Source organism: Falco punctatus, assembly GCF_963210335.1.
Source record: "Falco punctatus genome assembly, chromosome: Z".
NCBI lineage: Eukaryota > Metazoa > Chordata > Aves > Falconiformes > Falconidae > Falco > Falco punctatus.
Window position 1 is genome coordinate 21205693 of NC_137586.1, and position 17893 is coordinate 21223585.

Below are 17893 nucleotides of genomic sequence, written 5' to 3' on the forward strand. Positions count from 1 at the left end.
GCATATTGCTCTTCTAAGCAATGTTGGCTCTGGTTTCCTTAAAGCTGAAGTTTCATTTTCTCAGGACAGGCTGCTTTTGCCACTGAAACCAACGGTGAAATTTCCCGGAAACTGAGACTGAACGCCTTTCTGTGTAACTGTATAACACCTTTGTGGACTGGACTTCTTTATGAAATACCACATTTCAATGACTTTTCTGATTTGCCTCCACATTTATTTTCTATTATCTATGCAAAACAGTACGATGACAGAAATACAGGAATCAAATTATTCTGGAAATATGCTTTCTCTTAAGATGTCACAACTATGGGATGTATGTAAAAAAAAAAAACTAATTTGCAAAAGAAAATCAAATACAGTAACTAGGCAGAACCAACCCATGCTTTTATTTCCATTGCATATAAAATTTCATATGAAGGTATTGATGTACAGTACTATCCCATAGGCTGTAAGAGAGGCTAAGAAACAAGTGAAAGATAGTCATGTGCAATGTTCACACAAGTTGCCACTCTCAAGACACACCCAAAGGAAAAATCAAATTAGAACAGTAACAAAAAAAAAAATGTTCAGGATTTCTGTTGTTATAGTGTCCCTTTTATACCGTTTTAAACAAAAGCAATCAATTTCCTTTGGGCCAGGGCTGCTAAAATCTACAGTTTGTGTCAAAAAGGAGGCTCTGTTTTTCCTTGAAAATGAATCTCTCCTTTCACCAAGTCGTCGCGTTGCTACAAGGGCTGGGCATCACCGGAATGGAGGAGAGGTATTTACCTTGCTCTGGCAAGTACACTGATATTAGCTCTTAAGTGCTCTTGAGCATTGTGACAAGTCAAACAGCAAGGGATGCTCAGTCCAACCTGCAAACCTAGTACTAGTGTTTTTGAAAGATCTAAAGGTAGGTTTACCGCTCTCCTGTAGATCTAGTGCATTATGCTATACACAGCTGTACAACCTCTTAGATACATCTATATAAAATAAAACTTTGGCTGCTTACAACACTAATAATGGTGTTGGAAAGCATTTCCAAGATTGAAGTTGTCTTTTATCCTCTTCCATGGATTTTGCTTATATAGTGATAATCTGTGCCACTAAATAAAGAATGGATATTGCAGATGATTGTAAAAGTGTATGAGTTATACCTTTTTAATTCTAATGGTTCCATTTCCCAATATGCATTAAAATCAAATGCTTATTACAGATGCTTTCCAAAGCTGTTTCAGTGCAATTCAGTACTGGAATACAGCTCGCTGCTTTTTTTTTTTTTTTTTTTTTTAATGAGCAAAAAATGGCTGCAATAATCCCTGATGAAAGCCTGCAAGAAGATAATCAGAGACACAATACTGTTATACTGCCAGAAGTCTGGAAAAGCTTGAACTTCCACTAGAATCATGAATGAAAGCTCATTGAAGTATCATGCATATTAGCTCATATGAGTAACCCCATCAGTTAGTAACTAAAAATATGGTAGAAATGCCCAGCCCTATCCCCACAGCCACCTTACTTTCAAATGCAGCAAAACAGAAGAAAATATTGTTTAAAGTTAAGGCACAGCCCTGGGACCAAAGACCTGCAGCTTTTTTATTGATATATCTTTATGTATTTTATACTTTTCTTGAATCTTTCATAAACAAGCTCTAAGGTGACATTGAATATATTACAGGAGAAAAAAATGTACAAGGAATATGTATACACAATAATCATTCTCTCACCAAGAGTTTCCAAATACAGCAACACCACCCTGACAAGGATGATGTTATAAGAACTGATAATTTACAATTAACATTACAGTATGTACATTACAATAAATACATGGTTGTAAACAGAGACAAACAAGACTGTATTACAGGTAAGGTCATTTGGTGAGAAAAATGCATGGCACAAATAAATAATGCGTTTGAAAAGAATTGTCAAAGCTTTCTGTAAAATCAATTTCATTCAAGTTTTTTAAACTTCTGAATGCTATTCGCTCTACCTATATTCTTTCATTATCATTTTTTAATGACACAAAACAATTTAAGAATTCAAATACAGCATTATTGAGTACAGTAACTTGCAAGCTAAAGTGTACTGTTACAAGCAAGGTGAATTTTCTTCCCCCCCGCCCGCTCAATCCCCATTCACTGCATTTTTTTATGGCAAAAATACTCAGAACACATAAAGCCACTTGTAAATTGTATTGTTTTACAGCAGTGTACAATGCTAAAAACACACTTTGGCAAAAGAGGAAAAAAAGATTGTACAGTGCATTATATCCCCAGCTCTAAGAAATGATAAAGTTTTCTATTATTTGATTGTCCACATGTATGGGTGTGTATTTCACACTACGGTGTTATTCTCTTCATTTACTTTCCATTAGTGCAGATACAAAACCTCTTCAGGTCCCCATTGGTTCTTTTGGAATTTATATTGCTTGTCCATTATTAAGGTTCCAGGCACTCTTGGGGATTGAAAGGATTTTTAGATGGATCAGGTTCAGGAAGAAATTAAGAACAAAACCAAACAACAAATAAACAAACAAACAAACAAAAAGTCAAAACCTGAAAAAAAAAACCAAAACCCCATGAGTTCTCTTCACTCTCGTTCCTCCTCCAGCACCTTCTGTGCTAAGGCGCTGTGAGGGCTAAAGGTAGAGAAAACTATGACCTGGATATAGAAGAATGCAAAATGCATTTAAACACTGAATTCTTATCCAAACATTTTAGAACTTGTTTTTATTCTAGATCTCAGATGTATAAACACACTCCTGTATTCATACCTGCAAATTTACTAAAAAATTAATCCAAAGCAGAAATAATGGCTGCTGCTATCTTCCTTTGTTAAGAAATCATCTTGATTCTGTCATTTTACCAGAATTTTACAGAGTGGGAGTCTGCTAGCTTCCCTAGACAACTATCCCCCATCTTCCACACTCAAACCTACAATTTTAAAGAAGAATGAAGTGGAGGAAATACGGTTCCTTCTTCTTTCATGTGACCAATCTTAGGACCGGAAAATGACAAATACCTACTCCTACCTCCCTTTAACTTTCCAAGTTAAGTTTCCAAAAGCTTTCAGAACCAAATTTCCTCAGCACAAGCTGGATAAAGGATGAAAACATCTGAGATTGAAATAATGTGGAATAAACTACAACTCTCATGATGCATTGCTCATTTACTTAAAAACACAAGAAGACAAGACTGACCTAGCTCTTCTTGCAACAAAGACATGAACAAATAATGATAATAATTATTTTTATGTTGTATACATCTATTAGCAAATGGCTTAACTAGATAGCTTACAGATAAAAAGTTAAGAAAGCCAAAATTGGAAATATTACGCTAATGCTTCTGTTGCCAGAACAAATATTCCATACTAGCCTGTTCTGATTTAGGAGTCCACAGCACCCAGCCAAAAATGGTCTGGAAACCATGTTTCAGAGGGAAAAAATTTTAGTACAGCAGAAAAGCTGCTTTTGTATTAAGACGACAATTCACCACCTTCCTTATAGGCTCTAGTCCTGCAAATCCCAGTTTGCTTCACTGAGACCACTTCTTGTAGTAAGACAGAATGAGCAGGATCAGGCCACTACAGGGCCAAAAGCACAACACAAGTTCCTCTGATACGTTTAGGAAAACTGTAAAAAAAAAAAAAAGAAACAAAAAAGCTATCATACTGAAAAAGTTTTATGTAACATAAAAAGATATTCATGGAACTCGCTAATATATAAAATAGACGTTTGCAGTTTGATACTACCATGAGATTCTAAGGAGCAAAAAACAGAATGAAAGGAAAAAACCCTAGAAGTTTTATCCAGTGTAGCACAGATTTGTACTGAAATCTTGCAAGTTATTCTTTGGGAGAGGAAAAAAAAAAAAAAAAAAAGAGTAGCAGATGAAGTCTAAAAGCGTTTTTCTTCAAATATTATAGCTCAGTACATTTAATATTCAAAGTAAGCTCTACAAAAGATCTCCCTTTTACATACTATACAAAATGCAGAGGTTACTGCAACCCACTGGGTTACACTTTTTTCAATCACGTATCAGGAAGACTTGAAATTAGAAAATTATGCTATTTCTACAGCTCATCTTCCTACTGGTAACAGAATCATATTGTGTCCCACCGTTTACATGCATTTGATTTCCAGTAGGAACCTGTTTATTTTCTATCTGTTTCCTCTCAAGATGAACATTATCCAATGCTTTGTGAAAATACAATGCTTGTGAAATACAATGAATTCAAAAACTATCAAAGCATACCAGCATTTGGTTGGCAGGTGGTACTCCTCTGAAAACATATGCTTTATTTAATCAAATCTGCCAAATGGAAAGCTTATTGAAATGTAGTTTATGGGTGTTCTTCCCCCTGCTTTCTGATGCCATGGAGGTGAAAATTCTGGCTACAATATTCCTGAGTGCCAAACTGAGTCATCAACGACAGTTTTGATCAACAAACGGCCTGGCAGATGACAATGAGTTGTGACCACGGTTGAAGCATATGACATATCCTTTGGCAACCATTACTTAACTACAAAAAATGAAAACCAAAAGCAAACAAAAACCCCCAAAACAAAAGAAAACCAACAAAAAACCAAAAAAAAAACCCAACAAAAAAACCCCAAAACCAACATTAAAAAACAAACAAACGAAAAAACAAAACCCAAAACCAAACAAACAGAGAGAAAGAGGAAAGGAAAGGGAGAGGGCAAGAGAGCAAAAGACTGCGTCTTGGTTGTTACGTGTGAGGAGAATGGTCTTCTACCACACAAGGTTCTGTCTGGTTCTCCTCCTCTTCTACTTCTTCCCCTACTTGCTCATCAAGAGGAATTTCAGTGGATTCTGAATCCTGGGTGCAAAGTGTCTTTGAGTCACTGCAGCTGGTGTCTTCTTCTACTTGACTTCCACTGTCCTTTTCAGTGTCTGACTCACCATCTTCCTCCAGTGTTAGTTCAAACTGGAATTTTTCAGTTTGGCCCTGCCTACCCTCTTCCTGGCCATCAGGTGCAGGAGAGGGACTTTGAGGGATTGTGCTCTGGTACCATTCTCTATTGTCCTCCAGTGTATCTAAGATGTCCTGGGCATCTGGGTGAACAAGATCTGCCCACGTCTCCCACAAAGGATGAACAATGTAGTCTATAAAACCCACCTGTTTCAAATACAAAATTAGAATGACCTCTTATTCACACAGAAATAAACAACTATGCCTGTAAGTCATGCAAAGTACGAGAAATATAACACTAGTATGAGATACTAGATGTATTACCCTTAAACGTGGCTGAAAGGAAATGATGCTGTTTTATGTAGTAAATAGGGTCTTTTACATTTCAAAAGTCTGATTCAGGATATTGGGTAAGGACTTGGAAAGGATTTGTTTTCAAATGAACTGTTCAAATCAGCATTGCAAACAACTCTACTGCACCTAGTGAGCCAATCAGCTGCTTTATATCTAATTCTGCTTTTGAAAGAAACCCTAATGGGCAGCTGTACCATACTCTCTTTTGACACGTATGCTACATTGCAGGTCACAACAGCAATGGGATCTCTTCAGCAAACACTGCCACGCACCATGTTTTCACAGTAAAAATCTCAGCTCCCCTCACTTGCTACTCAGGAGCTGAGTTAATTAATGGTGCATTCAGAAATGAATCTAAACAGGGTTATGGACCACCCTTTTCTGTTAATGTGTGATACCGTGTTATTTAACTATCGACTAAAATTAATTACCTGTGATTTTTCTACAGATGCATTGTGCTTGTCACACATGGGACTTATCTCCATTCCCCTTTCTCTTTCCCGATCTCCCTGACGGAAAAATTCCTCCATTATTCTGTCTGTCCACTGACGGTAGAGATGAAGTGGCTTGGTTGGATTGCTTAGATCTGCACAGTGCACCATATTCTGAAGAACCTAAAATAAATTGAACAGCTGCTGTGTTATTGCACTGCAGAAAACCAGCTCATTTTCCATTCACACTTTTGGTCACTGTGAAACAGAATCTTGAAAATACATGTAGTGCAAGATTTATTCTAAACAGCAAAAAAACTTTATGTGCTTGGGTGTTTTTCACACTTCCAGTAATAGCCATGAATTACCTTGCTTCTGCTGCTTCTGCCTGCATAAGGGACAGAAAATCCTTGAGAGGAAGACCAATTAAGTGCTGATACTGTGAAGGGAAGGCCAAAGCCTCATCTAGTGCCAAAGTACTCTAGCACCTCATCACTCTCTGAAAGACACTCAGTACCTAACAGAGTACATGGTGTAAGGATGGACAGTCAATTAACCCAAGCTGGAGAATGGGTAGGCCAACATTATTAAGGATGCAAGTGACCATTCGCAGATGAATTTTCTTACCTGAATCCGGTCTGAATAGTTATCAAGAAGTAGGACACCAGAACTGGTCACTTTTTTGGTTTCTACCATGGTTTTTAGATCAGCCAACAGATTCATATGCTTAGACATGTCTGTTGCAAGTACCTTGAAACAAACAAACAAACAGAAAGTATTATGTAAATTATTCTACTGGTTTTATAAAAACCCCTCTGAATACATCAAAAGTTCTGGGGGGAACCCATAACTCCTGTGTCTGAATACACTATAAAAGTCTGAGTCCTGTATATCATTAGTGTCCAAAATAGTAAGTTTTCATTTCGGTTATTTTAAGAATATAACAGATTGATTGTTCAGAATTATCTGATCAGCTTGAATTCATCATCAATTTGATAGCACATTTCTAACTGTGATGGTGAAATGGCATATGTGTCAGTAAGAAAACAGCTTGAAGCAGGATTGTATACCTTCTAAAAAAAGTATAGATGGTTACTGAAACTGATTCATGTTTGGATATGACACAATAGAACTTCATTGGTTATGGGTCTAGAGACAAGTAATTTACCACAAAATGCTTTGTGCTTTATTATTCAATTTGCTAGTGCTATGAAAGAGGGATTCTCAAGTATAACTCACAATGTCAATGACCATTTTCCTCAATGACTGCCTCTGTTTTTTGGTCAGATTCTGGAAAATGTCACAATTTTCTTCCTGCAGCAGCTTGAAGCCCACAGCTAAGTGATGATTCTCCAGTACTGATGAGTCATTGTACATCAAGGCAAGTTCAGAATCTGCAATTACAATTGCAGGGCAGAACGTTAAAGGCGGTGCTTCTACCAAATCCTTTGAGATTTTTCAAATTTATTACATCTATAACAAGATTTACAGAAGAACTTTTAGAAAGTTCATGTAGTTCACACAGTATCAAAAGTTACAGAATTAATGACTGAACATTTTAACAAATCAAGGCAAGGTATGTTGAGGAAAATAAAGAAAACAGTTTGCAGTGAAGCATGTACACATGCCTGAAGTGGCGAGTTAGAAAAAATACAAGGAAGGTATTTTTCAGAATACATTTTCATATCTGCATAAGGTCACATGGGAAATTTTATCTGCATAAACACACCTAAACAAAAACACTCTGATGTTTTCTCTACTCAAGTCTCTCTCCTCCAGAACTACTAAAATTCCATTGTTTAAATTGAGTTGCAGCTGTCCAGCACTCAGACCTGGGCTATGTGTTGACGGCTGAGGCTCTGCTGCAGGTCAGGCAGAGAGCACTGCTTTCACACCGTGCCCTTTGGCAGCTAGCTAAGGCACTCGGGTGCCTTGCCAGTTAGGGCCACGGGTCATTAGTCCATGACAATTGGGTATTTTGAGAGAAGGCTGGTAGGATGGGAACAGTTACACTTCTGGTCTTTTTCTTGAAAGGTCATCGTGTGGCTTGAAAATACAAGCAGTGGCCTTGCCTGCTGCCTCGCGCTTGAGCGTGGTCAGTGCCTGACGCTGTAGTGCTGCCTCTCCGACAGAAGCATTCTGAACTCTCACTGCAGATGGCTGTGAGAACAACATGCACCTTCCCAGCAATGCCTATGCTAAGGCACACAGGCAAGGCCTGCATCTCTCTGCTCAGACCTACTGAACAGCCAGCTCCGACAAATAAAGCAGTTATGACAACTTTCTGCACAGCTTTAGCTTTTATGGGGGATATGGCACAGTCAGTTTGTGTATGTTTTAAGGCACAGCTTGCAAATGAGTCTGTCATAAAAAACCAAATACTTTTTATGCAACCGCACTTGTCATGTGTGATATTAACTTCTATTTATTACAGCTGTTCTATCCTAAATCTAACAGTACGTCAGTCTATTATATTCTTTGTCTACTCTTCTTTTATAGCTGCTTTGTTTTAAAATTCCACTGACTCAATGGGGTGCCTATAAAACCTCTGCTTTTCAGACTTCGTTAGTCTCATTATTCATTCTCCTGCTGTCTTCCTCTCCTGTTTTGAATGCATCAATCTTTTGAATCGGAAAACCCTTCCTCTACCTCTACCTCTCTGTATCCTGATTGCAGCAAAATTGTAACAGCAAAAAGGAAAAAGAAAGCAAGTTCGTCAACTGATCTCTCTTTCATCTTTCACTGACCATTTACAAAACTTGCCTAACTGTTATTTTTCTTACAAAGACAGGCACTAGTTTATTTCCCTCTCAAACAGCCTTCTGGTGAGCCTCAACTGCAAAACACTCAACATTGCCAAAATACTTTGGAAGGGCCGGAGCTACAGACAGAGCTAGAATGTGCTCAACTTTGTAATGGAGGTGGAATGGAATTAAGTTCCCACTTAGTAATCTCTGTAACACATTACAAGCTTCAAGAGTATTTGTCTGTAAGGACAGAGTTACACTGATCAAATAAGCATCTCCTCTGATGCTAACACAATCCATATTCATTTGTTCTTTAATAGCATTAAAAAGGGATCAGATTTTTAGACCACTGTGTAACAGACTTTAAATCCTTAAGTAGGGAAATAATATTCAGAAATATCCCATGCAAATAGTTATAAAGAATAAGCTGGAATACGTCAAATAACTACATACTTACAGTAACTGTAAGTCTATTATGCTGATTTAAAATGTATTGTTCTAGTTTTTAGTGAAATGCTAATACATTGTAAGGTTCGCCGGAAAACCAGACAAGGTGGAAACAAAAGATCTTCTAGAGGTTACGAAAATGTAGCAGCCCTAAATTACATGGTCTTTGTCTCTTGTCTCTGTCCCTATAGTTTCTTCCTTGTACACAGAGTAACTCAAAAGAGATAAAATCACTTTCCCTCTTTCAGCTTGCCAACAGCAGTTCCAGCTAGTGATATTACTTGATTAAGACAGAAGCCTTCTCTATCAAAAGCTGAACTGAGAAAAACAAGATGTTTCTTCCAAACCACTCAACAAACAGCATCAGAATCACTCCTAACCGAGCTGAATTTCAACTGTCTGCCTAAGAGTGAAAGCTTCGTGCATCGCTACTGATCCCTTCAACTAGTCAGCCATCCTGCTTAAATCTCAACAACTTGATGGTTTCCTCATAGCACGTCAGAGACATCTGTGTATTCTGGTACTCAGTTCTGACTAAACAAACAAATAAAAGCTTTACTTACATATGCCCACTCTACGAGTTTAGGTATTATCCACTGTTTGTGCACAAAGCTTGATTCACTCTCTTCCCATACCATGCTGCTGAATTGTATAGTTTACCGATAATACACCAGAAATCTGGAGTCAATCCTAATCCTCCTCCATGGAGATGAGTCATCAAATTTAGTTTCACTATAGGGTGGCCTTCAGGCCATTAAGACAAATAAAATTAGATGCAGGCTAAACTGGAGTGGAGGTCTTATTTGAACATACAGCACCAATGACTCAGAAGAGCTCCCTTCTTCAAACTGTATCACTGATTTGGGGTCATGTTATTTTAGCACCAGTGCAATAGATTCACCCCAGTACAGGAATGACAGTATCTGTAAGTATGCAACCAGATCGCTCAAATGCAAAAATACACAAATGTTTCCGTTTCTGTAGCTTTTTCTTCTGAAGTGTTTGGATTATTAGAAGTACTTCAACTTTTGTACTTCTGGGTCAGTTTATCGTAAAAGGAGAAGTTGTCATACAGCAACAGAAGTAACACTGCATGATGGAACTTGCACTGACCTACAATGTGCTCCTCGTAAGAGTAGCATACACCACTGAAATCAACAGGTCACACTGAGGCAACAAATCATTCAGCAAATGTGTCATGATCAGGTTCAAAGAAGCTAACACTATTTTTCTTCTTGTAGAAGAGGTTCATGAAACGCTGCAGAAAACAGCCTTGAGGAACACAGAACAAGTACAGTGGGTTTCAAATTGGGAGACGACATTAGGGTCACATTTCATTACGACTTTTTTCCTCCACACGTGGAGTGCCAGCAAGAGACTCAACAACAACAACAACAACAACAAATTGCCATATGCTGCAGGGACAGGCTGAGAAACTTAGTCTGCGTAGCATGAGTATGCAGAGATCAGAAATCAAGAACAGCAGCTAGGGAGAGACAGAGACGGGGGCCTGCCAGTTTGTTTGCCAGAAAGAAACTTGTTTCCTGAATTTCTTAAAAATGTATGGCTATTCTTGGTCGTATCATATGCTTCCAATATAAACCCATCACCTGTTGTCTTCCTTTTCTTGATTTTTATTTAATCTTCCTTTATTTCTCTCCTACAATGTTATTTATTTAATGTGTACCCACTCATTTCCAGGAGAGACAACATCCTATTGGATGAAAGTGTTGAAACAGTGCCAGGTTTACAGTTAATGTCTTAGTACTTCTTGCTAGACAGTACTACATAAATTACTTCTAAAGTTACAAGAAATGCAAAATAATATCCAGTTTAAAATACAAACACCTCTCTATTTACTACGAAAAATCACAGAGAGAAGAGAACAAGTAATGAACTATGTATTCTTCAGGTGCTATGAGCAGATCTTGCAGCAAATTTTTGAGAAAACCACTGAATAAACTTACTTGTGTTGATAAGAAACTGGTTTGAAACCCCAGGATGATCTACATCATGTATTGCACTGGCAAAAATTGCTGCAAGAATCTCCAAATCTGTGAACACTGCCTAGAAAATCATGAAACAGAAATGACAATCACTAATCAATGAAAAAGTGCTTTCAACAAAAAGGACTCTACTTGAATCTAGGTCTGAACAAGCAAAATACATTTGAAATGTATCACGGATCTCAAGAAATTTTACACATAGGCTATCACAACCTTTTGTAAAATTGTCAATTATGTAAAATTTCACAAATATTTCAAGTTTGGCCAAAGTCAAAGATCCATACTTCATACCAACAACATCACTAAATTCCATAACTGAAGTTTTTTCAGCTTCTCTGTAAATAAATCCACATTTATTACATCACTAAGTACAGATTAGACCATTAAGTACAGGTTTCTAATTTATAGTACAAATTGAAATTAAAAATTTCAGCCTGACTCCTACATATTGTCTTACACTTGAAAGACAAACATCTCCGGTAATTATGTTAAAGTCAATGGTGAAAGATCACAAGGCATCTTACTTAACATTTACTGATTTTTCTCTGTATGGCATTATTAGGAAGATAGGAAGAGAGGACTGCAAGGGAGCTGGCATGTCACTGAACCCAGTCACCTGCTGTCACAAGCACCCAGTAATTGTTTTCGTAATGATCAGTCAGCAGTGGCACTGGGCAGACATCACTGTTTTACTGGCTAAAGCTCTGCCAAGAACAAGGCCATGAAAAACAGCTGATCTGGAAAAAAAAACCCACCCAAATGCTACTGACGACCAGTTCAGCTATTTGGTGAAGCCAGTGGTGATTTAATAACATAATCTGATCTTTCTTCTTGAGATAGAAAAAAGCTTTCCCAAGATAATTCCTGAGTCTTTGGGGATGGAGACCTGTGAACAGTCTTAAGGTCCACTTATAACCCTCTCTTTAAGAGGAAGGTAAAGCAGAAGCATTCAGTAACATGAAAGATTGGTCATTATAAGAGTCAAAATGCAGCCCTTCTTGAAAGTTAGGGCAAATCCTTTTGAACTACTAAGATTGAACTGCTTGCTTTATCTGCCTTTTTCTAACAATTTACTGGGATAGGTCAATGTTTGCTATACTAAGACCTGAATTGTGCTTAAGAAAGGGAAAGTAAACTACGTCTTTCTTCAGCTGCCTTCTACTTCAGAGATTTAAACACTTTTGAGACAATAATTCCTCAGAAAAGAATATATGAAATGTTTTTTTTTCCAGTTTTTAAGTATTTATAATTTTTTTTAAAAAAATAGAAAAAAGAGATACAGTCCAGTGAAAATTTGGTACACGTTCCACTTTGTCTGAGAAACAAACACAAAAATAGCCCTTCAGGACCATAATAAATATGCTCAAGGTAAAAACCCAAAAAACAAAAGGCCCTGCTGAGGTAATCCCATTTTATCACTATCTTTCCTAAGCAATTCCACTAATTGTGATTAGTGAGAATCCCACAGGGGAGATAATGAGTGATCAAGATGCAGTATTAATAATGAGATGGTGGAAACGAGTTATGCATTGTGTTACAATGGAAAAGGTTATGACAACACAAATCTGCATGATTTTAAAGAAAAAGATGTGACATTTTCTGCACAATATTTACAGGTATATAAGCTTTGATCCTCACAAAATACCTTTAGAAGAGCAGAATTCATGAAAGAAATGTTAAGATTTCTTTCAAAGATACTACAGAAAACTAAGACCTTTAATATTTAGTTTATAAGAGTCTTAGTATGCCCCTTGTTCTCATGCCTCTTTCCCACCTCAGTGGTAGTTTACCTCTAATGCTGGGGTTGATAGCAGGACATGGGTTGACTGAACAACATCTGCAGCATGTATGTTATTGTGATATGCCACATCTGCATGGTAATGGTCTTCTAGGGTCATCAAGTAAGTTATTAAAGTATCTACTGGAATCTTAAACATTTTTAACAAGTCCCGTTCCTAGGAAAGGAAAAGAGAAACAATTAAGATTACAAAGCACTAGAAAAATCTGTAAGATAAGCAAAAAGCATCACGGCTGCTGCTACTTGCCTGAAAAATGGTGTACATGATGACAGTCAATGGTCTGTTTCCAGACAACTCTGCTACTCTGAAAACCTGAAGGCCCCATTTGTTCACATCTTCCAGTTCCTAGAGCAGAATCAAGTAACAAACATGTTGGAACCTAACATACAAATTCCAGTGATTTTTGATTGAAAAGCTACAAACAGCAGACTCGTGAAGATTCAAACCTTGCCACTGTGAAATTTATATGCTAAACCTCCGGGAGGGGGAAAGCTGCTGCTACTAATCTTGCAATACTGGAATTTGCAGCTACTTACTCTTCAGATTATAATTCACTCGGCAGGAAAGAGTGCCTCTTAAGTGGATTGCCCCCCAGGGAAAAATGCTACAGTATCTTGAATGAGCTGAACTGACACGCTTTGCTATCTCACTGCCCAGTCACAGCAGAGTTCAGCAAGGAGGATACCTCCAGGGATGCTCCATTTCTGCTGCTCTTTCCCTGGTTCTCTGAAACACTTAAAATAAAGGGGGAGATTCCTAAAAACATAAGGATAGGCATATTTCAAAATGCAAAACTCTAAAATTAAATTAATAAAAACTTTATGCCAGTTTTAGGTTACTGCAAACTAGTTAGCAGCTGTTGCAAAAATCATAGGAAATGATTCAAAACAAAACCACAAATAATGTACGTAAAAAGATACAGTAAAGACAGGACCTGGAAGCATAGCTCTAATGCTATACACCAGTTGTGCATTTTCAAAAAACAGGGCTGCTATAAATTTCATTCCTGTGACACCATATGGTATGTTTACTTTTCATTCTTCAGATATTATTTATGAATAAGCAGATTTATTAGTGCATACACAAATACTAATTTACATTCCATCTCCAGATGAAATGCTGTTCACGCGGAAGTTAACCCTTATGTCCTGATTCTGATTGTACTTGTTATTTTACCACTTCACCAAGTTTGTATTATTTCAAGTGAGATCACCTTTTGGTGCTACAGCTTGAAATCAATGGTTATAAGCAGAGGATGGAATAAAACTGACAAGTCCACCCTCTATCTTAATTCAATGGCTTAAATTCAAGGATTTATATATTCTCCACCTTGGCAAGAACATCCTCTTGGTCTGTTTTAACTCCAAATCTGGGAATACTGGAATTAGTGAGGCTGGAGCTATGCATCAGTTTTTTGACTCCACTGATCTGCGACATTGGCCTCTTCTTTTTCTCTTTCTCCTTTTGTGTTGGAGAAGGGATTTCAACTTCATGTTGTTTGTCTTCAAAAGAATGAAGAAAATAATTTTTAAAGGAATTACAAATATTATAACATTCACTGTTGAGTTGTATCTTATAGATATCGTAATCCTTAACAACACTTTTTATTATTTTTGTGTTTAGAGATTTTGCAACAGATACTTCATATAAAGAACAGTGAAAACATGGGAAATAAACATAGACCTATACCTCAGTAGAAGCAGACCTCTATTTCAGGAATTGCCTCATTATTTCTGAACCAACTTTGTTTAAAGTGACTTGTGACTGATTAATTTCCACTTCTCCTGCACCCCTAGTACTGTAGATAGGGTCAATCCTTTCATTATAAAAATGTTATTATTACAGCTAAACAGAAATGTAAATTTCCATTTTGCAAGAAAACTTAAAATTTCTTCTTTTCTAGGAAAAACACTCTCCGAAATTTTATTTCAAACCCAATCAAAACGGTGTCTTACATAAACCTTTACAAAAGGTTTTCGGGACTTGAAGGACCTAATACTTATGGACTGGTTCTGTTTGTGTTAAGGCTGTAAAACACAGAAAGCCTTTTGCCAGCCACATCTACAACTGCTTCGGATGTAGAGGCAGTTCATACCAGCATGTCTGCACCTCCTAACCAAATACCAACAAAAGGACTGTTTTGCTAATCCAACATTTTGCTGTGGGCTTTTGCCTCCATAGAATTATCAGTGGCATCATTTCACGTACCTCATCAATTACATGCTAGCAAAACTTTAGACGAGGATTAAGTGGCGAGTATAGTCTATTTAGGCAATGGCCAGCTGAGTGCTGCAGAAACAGTATGGGGGTGTGGAGCACTGCAGACATCTGTGGTCCCCAAAGAAAACCAGGTTAGTGCAACAAAGGATCTGATGCCAAAACTGCTAGGAATTTGCCTTAATTTTAGTTCTTTTTATTCATACTGTATTTAAAAACAGTTTTAATGACTCACTCCAAATTTTCTCTTTGCTGAACTATACCTGCACCTTTTCTAGTCCTCCAGGAATATTCCAGAAAAAACAGGAAAACCCAGAACAGGCATTTTTAAGACAGAGGCCTAGCAAAAACTATGATTTAAAAAAAAACTTAGAACAAAAGAAATTTAAATAAAGGAAAGAAAATTTGGCCCTTTCAAAACCTATGTCTATTTTTTCCTTCCTGCAGTAGTAATTTTCAATAGACGCTAAAACCAGACAAAGGTTGCAAGTCCATTTCTAATTACTAGACTTTTACTGCGTTTGCTTCTACGTTTTCTTTCTCTATCCTTTTTTTTTTTAATTACCCTTAAGCAGTTGCATTTACTGGACACCTCAAATTCCAAAGAAATCACAGCAAAGAAGAGACCATGAAAGTGTCAAAGTGTTCACCAAGCTTTAGCCTGTGGCACCAAGTTCCCTGATTGCCCCCACCATACTTCACCACTCTCCCTGTACTTTCCGTCAAGAAAGGGGGGAGGCAAAGCGCTGCAGCTCTTGTCTGTTGCAAACCAACAACAGATGAGGAGCAGCGACTCTTGTTCGTGCTTTGATGTTTATAGTTTTGGGCATATGCACAAAGTTTAGACCCATCAAAGGGAGGTTCATAAGCCAAGCTGTCAGACTAACTCAAGTGAAAGGACGTGTCTGTCTGAACAACTTCGGATCTCCAGAGGAATTCTATGGGACTGCCTCTGCTTTGGCAACTATGAGCACACAGGGCAAAGGATCCTGCACTCCTCTAACATCTACAACAAACAGCTCGCCGTTCTGACCCTGGTTGTGCTGTGCTCATTGGCAGATTCTCTTACATTTTCCATTCAAAGGAAAACAGATTAATGGCACTGCAAAATAAAAACCTTGAGTATTATTATAATCAATGCAGGAGCCTTAATTCTTACACAAATCTGTTGTCATTATGGCTAACTTCAATACATGTCATATTCCTTCTTGGGAAAAATCTTGTCTCTTCTTGGAAAAAATAGTCAATTTTATTTTTTCCAAAAAAATAAGAACAGCAAATCTGTCTTCTCATGACGTGTTCCTGATTTTCAAATGTCAGAAAATCCGTAGATGTTCAGGAGATAGATTATGCATCAAAAAAATTAACTAACTAGACTCACTAAAGTTTTACATGAAAAGTTTTCCCTATTCACTTTGTTGCTCAGAACCCATATACTTAAGACTGTGTATGATGAAAATACTCTGTTTAAGCAATAATTCTGCAGATGAGTTGTATTCCCAATTTATTCTTCCTGTACTTAAAATTTTAAGTATCCTAGTCTTTCACGCAGCCACAAACCACTACCCACGGCTTAGTAACTTAGAAGTGACTGCCTTTCCAGCTCTCTTTCTGCTCAGGCTGAGGTCTCACGTGAAAGGCTGACATGCATTTCCTTACCCTGTAAAAACGAGCCTTAAGTTTTCAAATAAGAGCATTCAGAAACTGGTATCTCACTCTTTTCAGCCTAAGTGGGTCACCCTCTCAGGCAACTGCACACTGTGACTCTCAGGGCTCCTAAAGCTGTGCAATATTGCTTCTCCATGACAAAGGCTCATCCCTTCCTTACTGTCTGAAACCCTACTGTGCCACAGCGCTCAGGCACACAGCTGCCATTGGGGGTAAACTGGACAGACACATTCAGTGATCCGTTCAGGATACGGTGACAAGGAGGATAAAATGTTTATTAAGCACCAGCTATAGTACCTCAAACAAATAAAACAAGATGTATCTTAGCATGTACGATGGGCACTCTTTCAAATACTTATCCTAGTTAGGATGTATCCAGCTGTGCCTGTGCTTACAGACACATCTCTATGAACCAATGGTGTTTTGCTCAAAAAATGCTTGAGATTGGTATATTATCTTTATCTTCATGTTCAAAATCAACAGTATGGAACCAAGTTTTACTAATTTCAACCAGTTTTAGCAAAAAAAAAAAACAAACAATATTTTCTTCTACAAAGCAATAGGGGAGGAACCATACTCTTTGTAATATTGTGTTTGGCTTTTTTTAATGCTCACATCCCCCCATGCCAAGCTCTTGAGCTGCACAAACTCTCCTGGCAGCAGCCTGTTCAGATATTGACTTAGTCATACTCATCCACCTGCTTATGTGCACACAGAACACCGAAGCATCAGAACTGTGTGCTACAGGATTTTATGAGGTTACTTGTATGTCCAGCACACCAAAACCTCTAAGTGAACTATTGTAAGGGAAACAGAGTGGAAGAATTCTTTTTAATATACAGTAATTAATTCATTATATATTAATGTCTTAATGCAGTAGCAGTATTGCAGTTGTAACTTTACATGAAAATATGTACTTGAGTATTTATCTGTAATTACACACACAGGGAAACCACGCACACAAAATAACAGCTGTAAGGAAATTAACATGATCTCTGTGCTCAAACACTGAAAAATGAGATATTAAATGTATAGTCTCTGAAAACAGAAATTCACATGGAAAGATACTTGTTTTCAAGAAAAAACAAACAAAAAAAAATTAACTCTTATCACAGTTTTACCTAAGAACGTGTTCGATATGTATTCCGAGACCTGATTGCCCGACCTGCTCATTTCAGATAGGTGGGTTAGCTCCCGGTTGAGCATTCTTTTGAACTGGAAAACAAACAAACAAACAAACAAGTGTAAAGTTAGCAATCAAGATGTATTTTACTTAGGATGAGAAAACATAGACAATTTATAAGTGGGGAAAG

General features: G+C 37.5%; 1 protein-coding gene across 9 annotated transcripts in view; it reads right to left on the reverse strand.

Moving 5' to 3' along the window:
• Positions 1 to 363: 363 nt before the first annotated feature.
• Positions 364 to 17893, reverse strand: part of PDE4D (phosphodiesterase 4D) — a 626273-nt gene continuing 608743 nt past the window's right edge. For all 9 annotated transcript variants that reach the window (XM_080372937.1, XM_080372936.1, XM_080372939.1 and 6 more), the window contains 9 exons: positions 17702 to 17795; positions 14025 to 14197; positions 12942 to 13040; positions 12687 to 12851; positions 10858 to 10957; positions 6936 to 7090; positions 6324 to 6446; positions 5697 to 5879; positions 364 to 5118 (listed from right to left, as the gene is read on the reverse strand). In XM_080372937.1, the coding sequence (XP_080229063.1) occupies positions 4708 to 5118; positions 5697 to 5879; positions 6324 to 6446; positions 6936 to 7090; positions 10858 to 10957; positions 12687 to 12851; positions 12942 to 13040; positions 14025 to 14197; positions 17702 to 17795 (1503 nt within the window). In that variant the 3' untranslated portion in view covers positions 364 to 4707. The remainder of the gene's footprint in view (positions 5119 to 5696; positions 5880 to 6323; positions 6447 to 6935; positions 7091 to 10857; positions 10958 to 12686; positions 12852 to 12941; positions 13041 to 14024; positions 14198 to 17701; positions 17796 to 17893) is intronic.